Genomic DNA, 17,656 nt, shown 5'->3' with positions numbered 1-17,656 from the left:
ACGATGTTCACAATAGGGGAAATTAGGTGAGGAGTATGTCCACAGAAACTCAATGTACCATCTTTGCAACTTTTCTGCAAATCTAAAAGTATTCTAAAATTTAAAAAAATTGTTTTTGTTTTTGTTTTTTTAAAACAGGGAACATCCGGTCGGCCCCGTGGCTCAATCAGGAGAGTGCGGCGCTGGGAGCGCGGAGGCTGCGGGTTCGGATCGTATATAGGGATGGCCGGTGCGCTCGCTGGCTGAGCGCGCTGCGGACCACACCATGCCAACGGTTGTGGTCCCCTTACCGGTCAAAAAAAAAACAAAAAAAAACAGGGAATCTCAACACCTATTCTCTTAGAGGGTTGTGAGAAATCAATGAGAGTACAGGCCAAGTGCAAGGCTCAGTGCTTAGCACATAAATGTCAAGTGTGGTTATTGTGATTGTATGTAAAGTAAGGGACAGGAGCTCTGACACTTTGGTATTTTAATCAGGGTAAGCCAAGGGCACTCGCGCAACTCCCTCCCGGTGCACCCAGCACAAGTCCACAGGTACGAACTAGCGAGCTTGTCCAGCTAGGTACGAACACGCACAGCCGGGGGCGGGGCGTGGAAGGGACGCCGGCGTGGGGCGGGGCCAGCAGCAGTTCCCACACCGGCGCTGTAGGTGAGGCTGGCCGCGGCTCCCGGAAGTAGTGTGTACCCGGATGCCGCGGGGCGGAAGCCGTGGATGGCGGGAGGTTGTGGCGCTGACTGGGCGGAGACGCTGTTGCTGTTGCTAGACGACGCAAACTAGCTCTCGTCACTTCCTCAGCCCACTCCCCAGGCCGGAACTAAGGGTCCCGGAGCACAGAGTTGTCCTCCGAGGTCTAGGACAGCGGCCAACCCGGCGGCGGGAGTCGGGGCCACGCCACCTGGGGGGAAGAATCCGAGCCGAGGCGGGAAGATGGCTGCAGACAAGCCTGCAGGTGAGGTGCCCGCGCCCCGCACTATTAGGCTGCTGGACACGCGGGGGCCTTCATACCCCGCCCGCGGAGGCGGCAGGGCTCGGGGTGGGGACTCGAGGGCGACTTTAATTTGGGCGTGTATTTCTCTCCCCTATCCCTTAGCTCGGCTGTCGCTAACATGAGTCTGGGTCCCAAGTCCGATAATGTTTTACTCAAGTGCCATGAAGCCCCTATTGACCGCCTTTGCCCTGCTCTCTTAAATAGGTCTGGCTTAAAAAGCTTACATTTATTTTGTCGCTTCACAAATTTTTCGACTTTCCTGTGGGAAAGGCAGACCAAGGGAAGGTCACCACGGAGCACACAGCCACATTAAAGTTCTGTGGCTCAGGCTTGTGTTCACTTCGGCTGTTTTGGCCACATGAAACTGCCTCTGGTCAGCGACGTCCTATGGAATTAACTTTGTGAAAAACACTTATTTAAATAGGCTTAAAATTGCAGTGTCTCTCTGCGGTCTGTGCTTTCTGATATCTTGTACTTTGGTACCTATTTTCCTTTAGTTGCTCAAGATTACTTAATCTCAATGCGTTTCTTTATGGATTATTACCCCCATTCCTAGAATATTCCCCATTAAGGAATACAAATTTTTTTCCTTCCCACCCATGGGAAGGTCTGGCATATGTTTCCTGCAAGAAATTAATATTCTCTGTGACATCCAGGTTTCATTGGAAGGAATTTAAGTGAGTGGATTTAGAATTGTTCAACATAGGGCCGGCCCGGTGGCGCACTGAATAGTGCGCTGCTTAGGAGCGCGGAGGCGCTCCCGCCGAGGGTTCGGATCCCATGTGGAGACCGGTTCCCGCTCACTGGTTGAGCGCGGTGCGGGTGCAGCACCGAGGGTTGCGATCCCGTTGCCGGTCAGTAAAAAAAGACAAAAAAAGGAAAAAAAAAAAAAAAAAAAGAATTGTTCAACATAAGTGAACTTTTTACAGTGAATTTAATTAAAAAAAAAAAATACAATCCCAGTGTGCTGTAAGTTTTAGTAGGCTCTGATCTAAATAACTGACAAATGAATTTCAGTTTGAAACTAAAGTGAGCTAATCCTAATATAGGTACAAATGAATAAAATGATTAGAGGATTCTTCAGTAATCTGCTGAGAACAAAACAGAAAAGGGTTGGGTAGTGAGGGTGATACAGTGTGCTATAGAATTTTAGATAGATTGTCAGGGAATCTCTCTGGTGAGGTGATATTTGAGCAGAGATGTGAGTGAAAATGAAAGAGTAGCCATATGGAATGGGAAAGGGTGGATGGGGAGAATGTTACAGGCAGGGAACAAACGTGGAGCCTGTCCAGGACTGGACAAGGGGACCAGCATGTCCTTTATTTATGATAGTGCCTGTTTCCCAGGTTTATCATTCCTACTTCTCATACCATCACACTTGCCTGGAATCACCTTCTTGCACCTAAAGTTCATCTAGTTTTCTGAGTCTTACCTCAGTCATAAAGCATTCCTTTACTTGTTCATTCGTTCACTCAGAACGATTGAGTGCAGGCTGCCTTAAATGTTGAAGAAATGGATATGATACACTTTCTGCCGTTGAGGACCCGCTCTTCAGTCTGTTAGAGGAGACAGACCTATCATAGTTTCAGTCCATTTGATAAGAGCTGTGTAATATGTATAAGTGAATAATAAGGTGTAGAATAATTAGGGGACTGTTTTTAAACTGGTTTAAGTTTATAGGCCGCATTGTAGGAAACTTTTCCTACCTAGATAGTAAGATTGAATTTGTAGAAAGTAGATAAATGTTTAGTGTAGCTCCCTTGAATGTCTCTGCTCTTCTCCATCTCCATTTCAGCTGCTGCGGTTGTGGCCTTTATCTCTTAATAAGATGTATTTCACATTGAGTATTCTGAATGAAGTTTGTCTTTTCCTATCCAGTTCATTCTCCTTCACTGCTGTCCTTTCTTTTTATTTCTGAAACACTCATTGGATCGTGCCATTCCCCACCTATAAATTTTTTGATACCATTCCATCTTTTGGGTATCAAGTCCTCACTCTTTAATATGGTTTGTGAACCTGTTCACAGTCTATTTCCAGCTCTTCACTCTAGAAATGACTTGCAAAGTATTGTGTTCTTTTGAGCTTATTAGCTGTAATGCCCTTCTTTCTCTTCTCCATCTGGTGAACAATCTCTTCATTCACAATCTACCTTACATGTGACTTCTCTCTGAGCTCCTGAGGTCACGTTCCTTTTCATGGACAGTTTTGTATATTTGTTCTTCAATAGGTTAAAAAACAGGGCTGTGAAAGGAGTTAAGGTAAATAACCTAATCACACTGGCTGTGGTAGAGGGTGGATTTAAATGAAGCAAGACTGGAAGCCCAGAGACCACCTAAAACAAGTTAATGTTGTGATATTAATTTATTGAGTAAATGTTCACCATGGCCAGCTTTGCCAAGCACTACTTTAGGCACTGGGTAAGTAATAAGACAAAAATCTCTGTCCTCATGGACATTAGTACGAAGACAGGAAACATGTAAACACAAAAAATGAGTATGATATGAGATTGTGATAAATACTCTGAAGAAAAGGTAAATGAGTAAGAGGATAGAGGATAACTGAGAGCAAGCATTCTATTTTAGATAGATTGGTTATAGAAGGGCTCTTTTGGGGGTGACATTTGAACTGAGACCCTAAAGATAAAGAGCCATGTGGAGGAAGAATGATCCAGGTAGGAAGAGCAACAAGTGTACAGAACCCTTGGTTGGTAAATGTTTAAAAAGCATTAAGAAGACTCCTTGAATATAAGCTCTCTGAGGACAGGGACTTTTGTCTGTGTTAGTCATGCTCTAGCATCTAGAACAATGTCTGGCATATAGGAGGCACTCAATATATATTTGTAGCATAGTAAGCAAAGATAACATGGCAAGAAATGAAGTCAAAGTTGTGGCAGGACCTGGCATATACTAGGCTTTATTGGCCATGGAGAAAATTTGAATTCAGTTTAACTAATGGGAAGCCACTGAGGGGTTTCACAAGGGCATGGTGGTGTGATCTGATACATGTTTTAACTGAGCCAGATGAGAAATGATGAGTTAGCAGCATGGGGTTTGAAATTGGACAGCCTAAGTTCATCCTAGCTGTACCACTTGGTATTTCTGTGACCTTGGGCAAATTTTCAGGTTTTTTTTTTTTTGTTTGTTTTTTAAGCCTTAGCTTTTCTGTGTATAGAATGAGAATGATAATAGTGTCTACCTCACAGGGCTGGTAAAGGGTTAAATGAGATAATCTCAGGCTCTGAGTTTTTAAAAATTTTGGTTAATCCTTTAGGGTAGTGGTAGGATGGAGAGGAGAGGCAGTTATGAGAAATGTTTAGAGAGTAAAATTGGCAGAATTTGGTGACTGGGTATAGTAGGTGAGCAGAAAGCTGCGGTCCTTAGAAAAGGATCTTAGTTGAGCCCCAGTTTCTTCATTTGTAAAATGGGGATCCTAATTGCTTTCTAATTTATTTGCCTCACAGTGTTGTAGCTTGTGAGGATCAACTGAGGTAAATCGTAGCCCATATCTTTTGGAAATTAGAACCCAATCAAGGTGCTAACTTTTTATTTGGAAGGTACAAGCCCAGGGTAGTGAAAGCAAGGGAGAGAAGGAAGTAAGGTAAAGGAAGATGAAATACAGTACCTTACATCCCTGGCTACTGCTTCACCTTGAGCTGTGAAGAGACAGCTGGTAACTTGCATGTGGATTTTTCTGGAAGGGTTTTGAGGAGAAACTTCAGAGTAGTCCATAGAAGAGAGAAAGGAGGAATGATTCATCTGTCCAGCTTCCTCCCATTTCATGTTTCTAGTTGGTTAAGACTCCTCATCGGGAGCTAATTTCCCTGTGCTTTTGGGTTGTGTGGCTTCTCAGTGATGGATCAGACAGCAGATCCCACAACCTGAGTTACATTCCAGCCAAATCGTTAAGGAAGGAGTGTCCCAGGGCAGAGGAGCACCAACCAAAGACAAAGATTGAAAGGGGCAATGGAAGGTTCGCAAAGTTTGTGGCCCTTTATTACACAGAAAAGTGGTGAGAAAGTAGTATCATTCTTTTTTTTTTTGCTGGCCCATACAGGGCAGTGTCATTCTTGACTGAGGAAATACCGATATCGTTTGAGGGTGATTTATTTGACTTTTTATGGTTATTTGAAAGGAGGAAGTAGGTGGAGTTAGAATACAAAATCCTAGATTTAAGGTTATGTGAGAATTTGGACTGTGAGGTTGGTGGTAGTACACTTAAATGGAAAAGATTGATGACATTATGTAGAAGGGAAAAATAGGACCAGATGAGTAATATGAATCAAGAGAAGAATACATAAAGGTGGCTTTGAAATTTTGAGCCCAGGTTGACCAGAAAAATTGTAGGAAGAACAAACAAATGAGAATATTTTAAGCCAAGGCCAAAAAGGATAAGTTTGCTATCACCCTTAGCCGATCCCACTCTCCAGCTAACTAGTACTAAGTTTGTTGTTCTTCCAGACTTTTTCTATGCCTACGCAAGCTCACATTGACTTTTTAAAAAAAGGAGGAAAAAAAATATATATATATATGTATTTTAAGTCATCCATATGTTATATATAGATGCCATTTGCTTTTTCCAGGGTCTAATAAGAACTATGGGCATTATTTGATATTTTTTCAACTTTTTATTACAAATGATTTTAAATATCAAAAAAATTGAAAAGAAAAAAATGAGTATCCATATGTCCACCACCTAGTTCAAAAATTGTTACATTTTGCCGTATTTGCTTCCTATATCTCTAGCTACAACTTTTAGTGTTGACTCATTTTTAAATGGGTTATACATATATAGAAAGTAATGTTTTAATGTATTAAAATTTTCCCAATTGTCCCAAAAATGTTCTTTAAAGCTGTGCCTTTATTTTATTGAAACATGATTATACATATTTGTAGAATGCAGAGTTGAATATCAGTAACTGTGTTCAATGTGTGATGATCAAGTCAGGATAATTAGCATATTCATCATTAAAAAACATAATCATTTCTTTGTGTTATGGACATTTGATCTCCTCTCTTTTAGTCATTTGATAACATGCAGTAAATTAATTTTAATTATAGGTGCCTATACAGTTGTGCTTTTCAGATCAGAGTGCAGTCAGGGTTCATGCATTATATTAAGTTATGTCTCTTTAGTTTCCAATATTCACTTTTTTTTTGGTATGACTGACTTTTCAAAGAGGCTAAGTCAGTTATTTTGTAGGATATTCCACATTCTGTATTCATCTGATTGTTTCTTCCTGATATCCTTTAATTAGTTCCTTTTTTGTATTTCCATAAACTGAAACTTATTTGTACAGGCTTGATTAGATTTAGGTTTAACATATTTTCAAGATACTCTGTAGGTGATGCTGTATATATATTTAAATTCTATATAAAGTACATAATGTCAGGTTTCTACTATTAGTGATGCTAAATTTGATCAATTTGTTAAGGTGGTGGCAGGAACATCTTTTTCCATTTGCAATTAGAAGTAATCTGTAGGGTCATAATTTGGCATTGTGTGAACATCAACGATTGATGATCATTTCCTTGATCAGTTATATCATTGGGGAGTTGCAAAATGGTACTTTTCCTAGTTCTATTACTGTTTCTACATTTATTAGTTGGTATTCTTCAGTAAAGAATAGCTCTCTCATATCAACTGGGGATAAACTAATTCTTCCTAGAAAGACATGTTAAATGTTAAAAGCTTAATTCATCCTTTTCAATTATTAGTTTTCAGAATAAAGGGTTGATGTAATAGTCATCTACATTTGATATTTTAAGTGTTTTTAATTGTTAGAGTTTAGAATAATATATTGGTCTTACGATTCCAATTTAAAATGTATATCTGAGTGAATAGTTGATTTATGCTTGTGAATTTAAGTTGAAATTTTACCATATTTATATTATTGCATGGACATTAAAGAATACCTAAAAATCACTATATTTATAAGTATAATATAGATTTTTAGATTTATAAGTTATTTAAGTTTTCAGGAAATTTTGTCTTTTTAAGTTAAGCAATTATATTTAAAGCTGAATTATTAAAGATTTTTAAGTAATTAGGGCCGGCCCACTCGGGAGAGTGTGGTGCTGATAACACCAAGGCCATGGGTTCGGATCCTATGTAGTGATGGCCAGTTTGCTCACTGGCTGAGCGTGGTGCTGACAATACCAAGCCAAGGGTTAAGAACCCCTTACTGGTCATCTTTTTTAAAAAAAAAAAAATTTTTTTTTAAGTAGTTAAAATTTTATATTTGATGGTGTTTAACTTTGTGAGTTCCAACATTCATTACAACTTAAAGTTAGACCTCTAACTAGAATAAGATGTATAAGTTGAATGTAAAAGTTTGAGGGAAATCTAGGCTTTTTGAATTTGTAACATTAATAAGCCAAGTATTAATATTTAAAACTAGAGTAAATGTCAGGCTTTTCTGTGCATTAAAAACTGCTGTTAGATATGAAAATAAAAGTACTCATTGGCAGTGCCGTGTTCTGCTTTGTCTGTCTTCTGTAAAGCATGTTGATATTATTGATTTGAATTTGTTCTTTCATTTCTGCAGTACTGCACAGGGTGCTCAAGTTTGTAGAATTGCCAGTTATGAATGGCTTATCCTTTGGGCTCTAGAATTTGTGCTCTTCCATTTCTCCAGTTCATCTTGTTCAGTCTAACATGGGGAGAACGTGGTTTAGGAAATAATATGTCTTGGGCTGAAGAAAATATCTCCATTGGTCATGTTTTATTTCTCTGAGCTATGTAGAAATCAGTCATTCATATTCATATCAGTCATTCATTTTGATAAGTCAGGTGTGCTTGTTTAGGTGATAGAAACCACATGTGAGGTGTGCTAACCTCAGCTATATGGTGACTTTAGTAAGTCTGCATTGTTTTTCTTTGAAATAGCATCCTTCTTATTTAAGATTTTCCTTCACGGAGGCATCATCAATATTTTGCATCTGTTGCAGTTGATTTCCTTAGTCCTTTTAATGTTCCTTTTTTCATTGGAAAAAAATTTCTTTTCTTGAACTTCATTGGAGCTATATTTTGATGAGTGTAGCTTGTAGTCATCCTCCAATCAGATTGAATTTTAAAACATTCTGTATTGGAATGTGCCTGTGCTTTCAGTTAACTGATTTTTTCAGTTTTGATAAAGTGGTCTGTTTCTTTTCTACTTAGTTCAAACCTAAAGGTAGTTGTTTGGTTAGAAATGAAGTCTGTTAGCTTAAAGAGTGTCAAGGTTTGTGGGTCAAAGAGCTCTGTACGCCTAGGTCAGCCATGTTTATTAGGCCAGAGTAGAAGGAAAGTCAAACTTATGGAGGAATGGTCGTATACTCTTTCAACTGGCAATGGAGACTACTTTTGGACAAATAAAGACACATTGTGGAATTATGTACAGACTCTGGTAAGAAGTCAGCAGTTACAAATAATGCATGTTTTAAAAACATTTAAAAAACTGATTCAAAAGTTATTACCTATTACTTGCAGAAAACTTGAAAAGTGTACAAATATACAACAAGAAAAATAAAAATGGTGATCTGATTGAGGTATGTGTTTTTTAAAAAAAGAAAATTTTTATCCTGAAGTAAAAGAATGTAAGTAAAATAATGGTTGGTTAACATGTAAAAGGTTATTTGTTGAGCTCAGGTCTCTGAAATATATGTAGAAATGGGAATTTCAGAGTCTTTTATCAGCTCTAGAATCTAGCTTATTTATTTATCTTAAAATTGGCTTCTCTCCTTTCCTGGAGAATTTTAGGAGACTTTCACATTTCCTAAGGGATGATGACAGCAGTGGCTACATGAGCCATTCTGCTTTTAGTGGAGAATAGAAGCTTAAGATCTTCATCTCCTTGGTGAATTGTTGGGTGTTTCCCTCTGCTGTATATTTCTACGTCATTTGTACAGTTGGATCCAGAAATCTCATTAAAGAATGTCATCTAATCTAGAGAGGGCATATTTTAGAGGAAGCTATGAAGATAATTTGATGAGAAACTAAGATTTTTTGGCATTTGTTTTATTTATTTTATTTATTTATTTATTTTTTGTCTTTTTCATGACCGGTAAGGGGATTGCAACCCTTGGTGTGGTGTTACCCGCACCGCACTCAGCCAGTGAGCGCACCGGCCATTCCTATGATAGGATCCGAACCCGCGGCGGGAGCGTCACTGCGCTCCCAGTGCCGCACTCTCTGAGTGCGCCATGGGGCCGGCCCTTGGCATTTGTTTTAAATTTATTACTTTATAAAATAAGGTTTTTTTTAAGTGTTAGGTTTTCTAAAACGTTAAATAATGAAAGAAACATGTACAAAGTATTTATGATCATTGTTAAAATTTTATGATGAATATACATGGACTTGAGGGTTCTGCTTCAATTTAAACTTATACCTTACTTTCTGATGTCCTAAAATCCTGCATCCCATCTTTACACATTTTAAAGTAATTGATCCTCACTGTAAGTTTTGCAGAACAGATGTATTGTGTATAGAGTTGGTAGTTTTGCAGTCAAACTCATTGTTATTCACTTTCTAAAGCCGAAGCTGTTTAACATTGTCCATTTAAACTGGTGAACATTCTCCATTAAACTATTGGTTTTTTCTCCTTCCTATTAGGACTAAATCTTATTTATCTGTATGCTGAAGTGGAAATGGAATACCAGTTTATCTGCTAACTGTAATTATCAGAAGTAACACTTTTTTTTTTTTTTTTTTTGGTCTTTTTCCGTGTCCGGCAACGGGATTGCATCCCTCGGCATTGCTCCCGTGCCTCGCTCAGCCAGTGAGCGGGAACCGGTCTGTATGTGGGATCCGAACCCTCGGGCAGGAGCGCCGCCGCGCTTCCCAAGCGGCGCACTATCCAGTGCGCCACCGGGCCGGCCCTCAGAAGTAACACTTTTAATAAACCCAAATACCAGATGCCTTTTTTATAAGGCAGATAAGTTCTTAGGTAAATCTTAGATAAGTTCTCTTAAACTTAAGTTATATCATGTTCTTAGTATAAGTGGTGAGTCTCAAAAGAGTGTGCAGTCTTCTAGTGGCTTCATAGTGATCTAATGAGCTGTTCCATAATCAAATCACATTAAATCTATTTTCATTGTTAATTCGTATGGGTTTTTTTTTTTTTTTTTAAAGATGACCGGTAAGGGGATCTTCATCCCTGATTTGGTGTTGTCAGCACCACGCTCTCCCAAGTGAGCTAACTGGCCATCCCTATATAGGGATCCGAACCCGTGGCCTTGGTGTTATCAGCACCATACTCTCCCAAGTCAGCCATAGGCCAGCCCTAATTTGTATGTTTAAAGTGCAGATGTAAGTATATTTTTAAAAAAACTGAAAGAATCCTTAATTGTTCTGGCAAAAGGAAAGGAGGAAGAGAGCTAATATTTATTTAGCATCTCCAGTTAAAGACAGGTCAGCGGGAGACTGGACTGAAGATGGGATTGATTCCAAGACTTTTGCTCTTTGAATTATACTATTGCCTTCTTGAAAGAGGGAAGTTGGGAATCTTCACTGACTGCTAACATCTGCCAGGCCATGGCTTCCCAAAGTCATCTCTGCTGAAAACTGGTTCTTTGAGATATTCCTGGAGTATAAGTTTCTAGGTAGTTATCAAAAAATACTCAGATCATAAGTATATACATACAGTTTGAAGAATACACTGAGCATACCAATGGATCATTATCAGTATCACAGAAGCCCCCTTCATGTGTCTTGTAGTCACTTGCCTCCTGAAAGTAGTGACTCATCTGACTAATAAAACCTTGGGCAAGCATTTAAAAATAAAACTTAAAAAAAAAGTAATCCATACTCATTATAAAATTTAAACAATTAAGAGGAGTGTGAAGAAAAATAAAATCTCTTTCTCCTCCATCACACTCCCCAGAGGTAGCCACTAAGAATTTGATGTGTATCCTTCCAGACTTTATTTTGTGTACATTCAAATATACATATCTATCTATATATATTTTTTATAAAACATGGGATTCAGTTGTACAAAATGGTTTCCAATCTGTTTGGTTTATCTAACAAGATATTGTATTTTTCCATGTCAAAACATGTAGACTTAACTTTTCTTAATAACTGTTAATGTGCTATTTTATTTCTATACCATAATTTAGTTAATACAACTCTTAACTGAAAGATATTTATTTCTAGATATTCACTATTATTGTTTTAATTTACATTTGTTTAATCAATAATGAGGTTGAGTTTCATTTCATGTGTTATAAAACCATTTATATTTACCCTTTCAACAAGTTTCTGGTGTTTGAGGAATGCTGTGAAGGACTGTGGCTATGAGGCTGATCTTTCTGAAGAGTCCAGAAGACCGTTGAGGATTATGGAACTTGTTTATCAAGGCTACTCTTGGGAAGCCACTATGGAGGGGGGGTCACACTTCCCCAGTGTCTTGGAAGGGGGCTTGTGATGGATGAAGTATAAAAGAGAACTTTTATGAAAGATAGAACTCTGGGGGAACATTGTGCCAGCTCCAGCCCCAACCCAAGTCCATGTTGGCAGACATACAGAAGAAGGGGAGAGTGGAAAGTAAACTGAGCAGAGGAACCCTATGACTGGTGTACTTCTCAACAACTTTCTGGAATGTAGGGAGAGTAAGAAGGAGGTAGTTTGACATGGTAGAAGGATGCCAGCTTTGTATTCAAAGTTCACTTTGCTGCTTTCTTGGTGACGTTGGGCAAGTTACTTAACTTCTCTGAGCCATAGTTTCCTTGTCTATAAAGTGGCATTAACATCTGTTTTGCTAGTTGAAATAATTAGTGGTAATTTACATAAAGGTCCTAGTGTAAGGGTGGCGTATAGGTAAATGTTTGATGTTTATTATTATTACCAATAACAAACTGAATGTGTGGCTGCTCCTGGGGAATATAGACCAGGGATCCAAATTTCTCTTCCTTTCTGGTGAAGAGGATTTTACATTAAAAGAAGCAAAGGTCAAAAGATTGGGGAGCTGATACTAATGAATGTCCAGAGCTCTGTCAACCTGGAAATGGGGGTGGTGAGCTCCAAGGAGGTAATTGATGTCCTTGAGTGGTCCATGTATGGCCTTTGAGGAGCAGATGCTCAGCAGAGGAGCTGGAAATACTAATTCCTCCATAAGTATTACCCTGAACTTGGTCCTTTCCCTTAAGACAGAGGGAGCAACCTGAAAGGGGAGGAGGAAAGGAACTGAGGACTGCTGGAAGTCCCTAGACTACCCCTTCCCATTCCACTCTTAGACACTGTACTGAGGAAAAGTTTCCCTGGGGATAGTGTAGCACTCAAATGATGAGGAGCAAATCTGCTGGAGTCTGAGACTGGTTCCATAACTTGCTAACTTTGACCTTGGCCAAAGTTCTTAAAACTCCATGTTTTGGTCTGTTTGGCTACAAAATGGAAAGTAGCCATCTGGGGATTGATTTAAAGGTTAAATGAGGTAATCCATTTGAAGTGTTTAGAACATGTCTAACATGTAGTGCTCAATAAATGTCAATTGCTATTATTATTATTATTGTTACAATTAAGCAGAAATTGCAGGTAGTATAGCGTGGTGTGGTGGATTGAATTTATGTCCTCCCAAAACTAATTGAAGCTTGAATTGTGTTCCCCAAAGTTTTATATATTAGAAACTTAGCCTCCACTGTGACTGTTAAGAGGGAAATCCTATTATGGTAATTGAAAGGTGGAGCCTTGAAGAGGTGATTGTATTGTAGAACCATGCTGTAGTGAATGGATTAAAAATGGTGGTCAGGGGCGTCGTTCTGAGGGCTTTAAGAGAAGAGGAGAGCCTGCCTTCCTCTTCTGTCCGCTTCCACCATCTTGCAATGTGAGACCCCTGGGTCACTTTTGCCACCACCAGACGGACTTTGGACTTCCCAGCCTCAGAAACTGTAAGCAAATAAATGTCATTTTTCTTTATAAATCACCCAGTTTCAGGTATTTTGTTATAAGCAACAAAAACAGACTAATACAGATGGGGAAGCAAACAGTATGTTAAGGTAGGGGCTGTCATATAGTAGGGGCTGTTTTTCCAAAGCTGCAAGCGGGTTTTACACTTGGAGCCCTGTTCCCTCACGCCAGAACTTTCCATTCCTGACTCCTACTTGTCATTTAAGTCCTCAGAGTTTTTGCTGACAACCAGCCTCACTTCCCACCCCTGTTCTACTCTCTATCATACCCCCTCTTATTATCATAACATTCAGATCTGGAATCCTGTATATTTGGCTCTCCATATCCATAGTTCCGCATCTGCAGATTCAACCAACTAGGTATAGAAAATATTGGGAAAATAAAAATAACAGTACAAAAATTAAAAAGAAACAGAAACCAGTATAACGACTATTTACATAGCATTTACATCATACGAGATTACTTCAGAAAGTTCATGGAAAGATCTGTATTATCCTTTAATTCTATTTCTTTATGAACTTTTTGCAGTACCCTCATCTTAGATAATAAAAGTAATCTAGAGATGACATAAAGTAGACAGGAGGGGCTGGCGGGTTAGCTCAGTTGGTTAGAGTGCAGCCTTGATAACAGCAAGGTCACGGGTCCAGTGGCCAAAAAAAAAAAAGTATATTCGAGGATGTGTATAGGTTTTTTGCAAATACTATGCCATTTTAAAAGGAACTTGAGCACCCACAAATTTTGGTAAGGGAGTGGGGGGGAGGGTCCTGGAACCAACCGAAGATACTGAGGGACAACTATTTGCATTTGTATTCTAAATCCCTGAGGAGTTGCTGAGTTTCAACCTTTTCTGTGTGCTTCATGTTTGTATTCCTAGCACTTACTTACAAGTGTTTGAGTGATAGTAGTCCCTTGGCTATTTACTAAATGAATGTATAGCCTGAATTTATTGTACACAAGCCATACTATCACAGTTAAAAACTCCCAGGCAAGTGTTAGGTGTGTCTGAATGGCAAGGGTTAAGGAGTGTCTTCTGAGGACCTTGGGATGACGGTGATGTTAGTGATTGTAGGCATTATTGATGGTGGTAAATTTGGGGAACAAGATATTTTCCTGTTCCTTCTCGTGGAGATTTGTCTTCTGCTGCTACCTTAGCTGGATATGCGTGCCGATTTAGTAAGAAACATGTTAGTTTTTTTATAGATCTTGTTTGGAGTTATTGAATTTGAGTTGGAAGGGACCCTAAAAGCCATCTGATACAGACCCTCATTTTAGGGAATAGAGAAGCTGAGATTGGCTCCACTCCCATGCCTGTATCTATTTAATTTCAGAAGCGGCACCAGAATTTTAATCATCTGTTTTTTGTTTTTGGCAGCTGGCTTGTACGGGGATCTGAACTTGTGACCTTGGTGTTATAAGGCTGCACTTTAACCGGCTGAGCTAACTAGCCAGCTTTAGTCTTTTTATTTCAATTCTAAGTATGTTTCCACCTCACTGTTCTATCTGCCTCCCATCTGTATGTTGAAAATGATAGAATCTGCACTGCCAAGCAGCATGTTGTGTAGTTACTCTGCCAGACGCATGCCAATTACTTTACATATATTTTTACTAATGCCTCCCAGTAAACTCAAAAGAATTTTCTTATCCTCGTTTTGCAGGTAGGGTCAAGCTTTGGAAGGCTTAGAATTTCATGCCGAAGCAATAATTCTTTATGAAAAATATTCCCCATATAAATAAGAAATTCAAATATCATAAGACTTTGAAATTCTTTTTAAAAGTCATAAGCAATGAAATTATCCTCACATATCTATGTTTGCAACGCATGACATCACATTTATGCGGTAGTCATGTTTCCTTTTATTGGTATTTCCATTAATGATACATGGAGCTTTTGCTGGTGAGTAGAACTAAAAAACAGAATATCCTTTGGGAAATATTAAAATATAAAAGGCACTTTTAAAAAACAAATGGCAGGCTGGCTGCTTAGGCTCTACGCAGGGTGTTGATAACACCAAGGTTAGGATCCTCATACCAGCCAGTGGCAAAAAACAACAAAAAACCAAAAACAAATGGCAAATTTTAACAGAAAAGAAAATATTAACGTTAAAGATGACTTATACTCACATCACATATATAATATTTTTGCCAGAAATGTTAAACTGAATCTAATATTGAAGAAACAGTCAGATAAATACAGAATGTGGGACATTTCTACAGGATAGTGGGCTTAGATTCCTTAAAAAAATCAGTGACCCAATAAACAAAAAGGTGAAGAAATGTTCAGGAGTCAAAGAAACTAAAGCTACATAACACCAAGGGAAATAAAATGTGTGAGCCTTGATTAGTTCTTGAATTGGGAAAGAAAAATAAAACTATAAAACATTTCTTAGAACAATCAGGGAAATTTGAATGTGAACTATATTTTAGATCATATTATTGAACTATTGTTAATTTTCTTAGTGTGATCATTTTGTTTATGTAGTAGAATGTCCTTAATCTTTGAGGAGGCATGCTGAAGTATTTAGGGGTTAAGTGCCATGATATATTACTTTCAAGTGATCCAGTGAAAAGTATATATAAATAGCAAGAGGTAAAACAAATGTGGCAAAATGTTAAAAAATGGTGAATCTCCATTTATATAACATTCATGCAATGACAGAATTTTTTAAAATTTATTTTTTATTAGCATATTCATTGTTACAAATCATACTTATTCTTTATGCCCCTTATCTAATTTCTCCCCTTTCCCCCACCCCCAGAATTATTGACATGGAGAACAAATTAGCTAGAGGTAGGGAGGAGGGGAGGGCGTGGGTGTGGTTATTAAAGTTCAACAGGAAGGATCCTTGTGTTGATGGAAATGTGTATCTTGATTGTATAATTGTCAGTATCCTGGGTGTGACCCTGTACTATAGTTTTGGAAGATATTACCATTGGGGGAAATTGGGTAAAGTATACAAGGGATCTTGCTGTATTATGTCTTACGATTGCATACGAATCTACAATTATAAAAAGTTTAATGTAAAAAACAGTGAATCCAAGTGAAGAAAATATGGATGTTCATTGTATATCCTTTCAGCTTTTCTGTAGGTATGAAAGTTTTCAAAATTGAAAGTGGAAGAGAATGGGTGAAGATAAAAAGACCCAAAAAAGTAATAGTAGAGTAGGTTGTTCTTTTAAAAGTCAAAAGAAAGATTTCTAAGTGGGAAAAATATTTGTAAATCTTAGAAGAAAACAGTTTCTAAAGACTAATAAGTACAACTGTATGTTGAGATCAGCACCTCAGGGAAAAGCTGGAAATGTCACAGTGGAGGTATCTTGAATTTTGAGGCTAAAGATGTAATTAACCCATAGCAATGCAGCTACTATGCCTTCTCAAGGACTGTGGCTTTCTTCACCACCTGCCATTCCTGTTCCCAAAGTCTTTATTATTATTTTAGCATTGAATAAACATGAAAGGGTTTGAAAGATTTTGTAATCTGTTTAAACAGATTTAAAGAGCTTAACATTTTTTATATTCCCTTGATGTATTAGATGTGAGTTTAACAGCTCTGTAGATGTGGTTAACTGGAAGTATTTGTTATTAACTCAGTTTTTTAACTTACTTTGTTGCCTCTTCTTTAAAAAAGTTAAGTCATGTCTATTTCTCAAACAGAAATAGGAACTGTTTTTAAGCTTTTCTAATTACGTTTGTGTTTGGTTAGAGGTGGTATTGATAACACCAAGGTCAAGGGTTCGGATCCCCATATCAGCCAGCCACCAAAAAAAAAAAAAAAAAATGTTTTGTGGCTACTATCATGTAATTTATAGATCAAGGTTTGACGTTTGTGAGAACTAAATAAGCATCATGTTGTCTCCAAAGAATATGACTTAGCGAATTGGGTTCTTTTCACTCATCTGACATCAAGGCTCCACATTCCAAGGAGAAGAAAATAGATGAAAGTTTCCTTCAAATCCATCTCTCTAGATAACCTACCACAATATACAGACCGGGCTAAATCTAGAAAGAGCCATCTTGAACAAGAAGTGAGATAATTTAATTGCATTATGCTCACAAATTTTGGGAGTGATGATGATTCTTCAGTGGATTATAAAAAGTTTTGAAACATTTGTCAGAACACTTAAAAATGTTTATACTTACATACTTCTGAGTAGAATTTTAGCCTTGGTTCAGCTAAGATTGTTACCTGAATTTGGGGAATATGTTTTTAAATTAAAAAATAAAAATAAAAAGCTTAATTTTTAAAATTAGTAAATTTTTAAAATAGTAAATTATCAGATAGGAGGTAGTTTTCCCAGCTAAATGGGATCATTAATCTTTATTTAGAATGTATATAGACACTTAATCATGTCAAGGAAACTTTTAAAATTTGTTCTTCTTTGGCTTTTGGATTTCTAAGCCTATGAAAACATTCTTTGCCTAGAAATTAACAGTGAGCCCTTATCGATGTAGTTTTCTAATTGTTAAATATTACTACTTTCCAACTAGATTATAAACCTTTCAAAGGCATTGTAGGTGTATTTATAATCTCCTTGTGTCTCTAGGACCTGGCATATTTTCTTGAATATGTGGGACTGTGTACATTGCTGGATGGCAGATCTAGTATTTTTTTTTTAAAGATGACCGGTAAGGGGATCTCAACCCTTGACTTGGTGTTGTCAGCACCACGCTCAGCCAGTGAGCAAACCGGCCATCCCTATATAGGATCCGAACCCGTGGCCTTGGTGTTATCAGCACCACACTCTACCGAGTGAGCCACAGGCCGGCCCTTTTTTTTTTTTTTTTTTTT

At 38.0% G+C, this 17,656-nt stretch overlaps 1 protein-coding gene across 3 annotated transcripts in view; it reads left to right on the top strand.

Annotated features, from left to right (window-relative positions):
• Positions 1 to 633: 633 nt before the first annotated feature.
• Positions 634 to 17,656, top strand: part of CNOT10 (CCR4-NOT transcription complex, subunit 10) — a 71,140-nt gene continuing 54,117 nt past the window's right edge. For 2 of the 3 annotated variants that reach the window (XR_551296.1, XM_008583648.1), the window contains exon 1: positions 813 to 950. Coding sequence is in view for 2 of the 3 variants with exons in the window: in XM_008583648.1 (XP_008581870.1) it covers positions 929 to 950 (22 nt within the window). In the remaining variant the exon portion in view is untranslated. Of the gene's footprint in view, positions 951 to 17,656 lie in introns of all 3 variants that reach the window. The other variant, XM_008583640.1, reaches the window with a different exon arrangement.

Source organism: Galeopterus variegatus, unplaced genomic scaffold, assembly GCF_000696425.1.
Source record: "Galeopterus variegatus unplaced genomic scaffold, G_variegatus-3.0.2 Scaffold99, whole genome shotgun sequence".
NCBI lineage: Eukaryota > Metazoa > Chordata > Mammalia > Dermoptera > Cynocephalidae > Galeopterus > Galeopterus variegatus.
The sequence above is the reverse complement of the archived record's forward strand: the minus strand, read 5'-3'. Positions and strand labels throughout refer to the sequence as shown.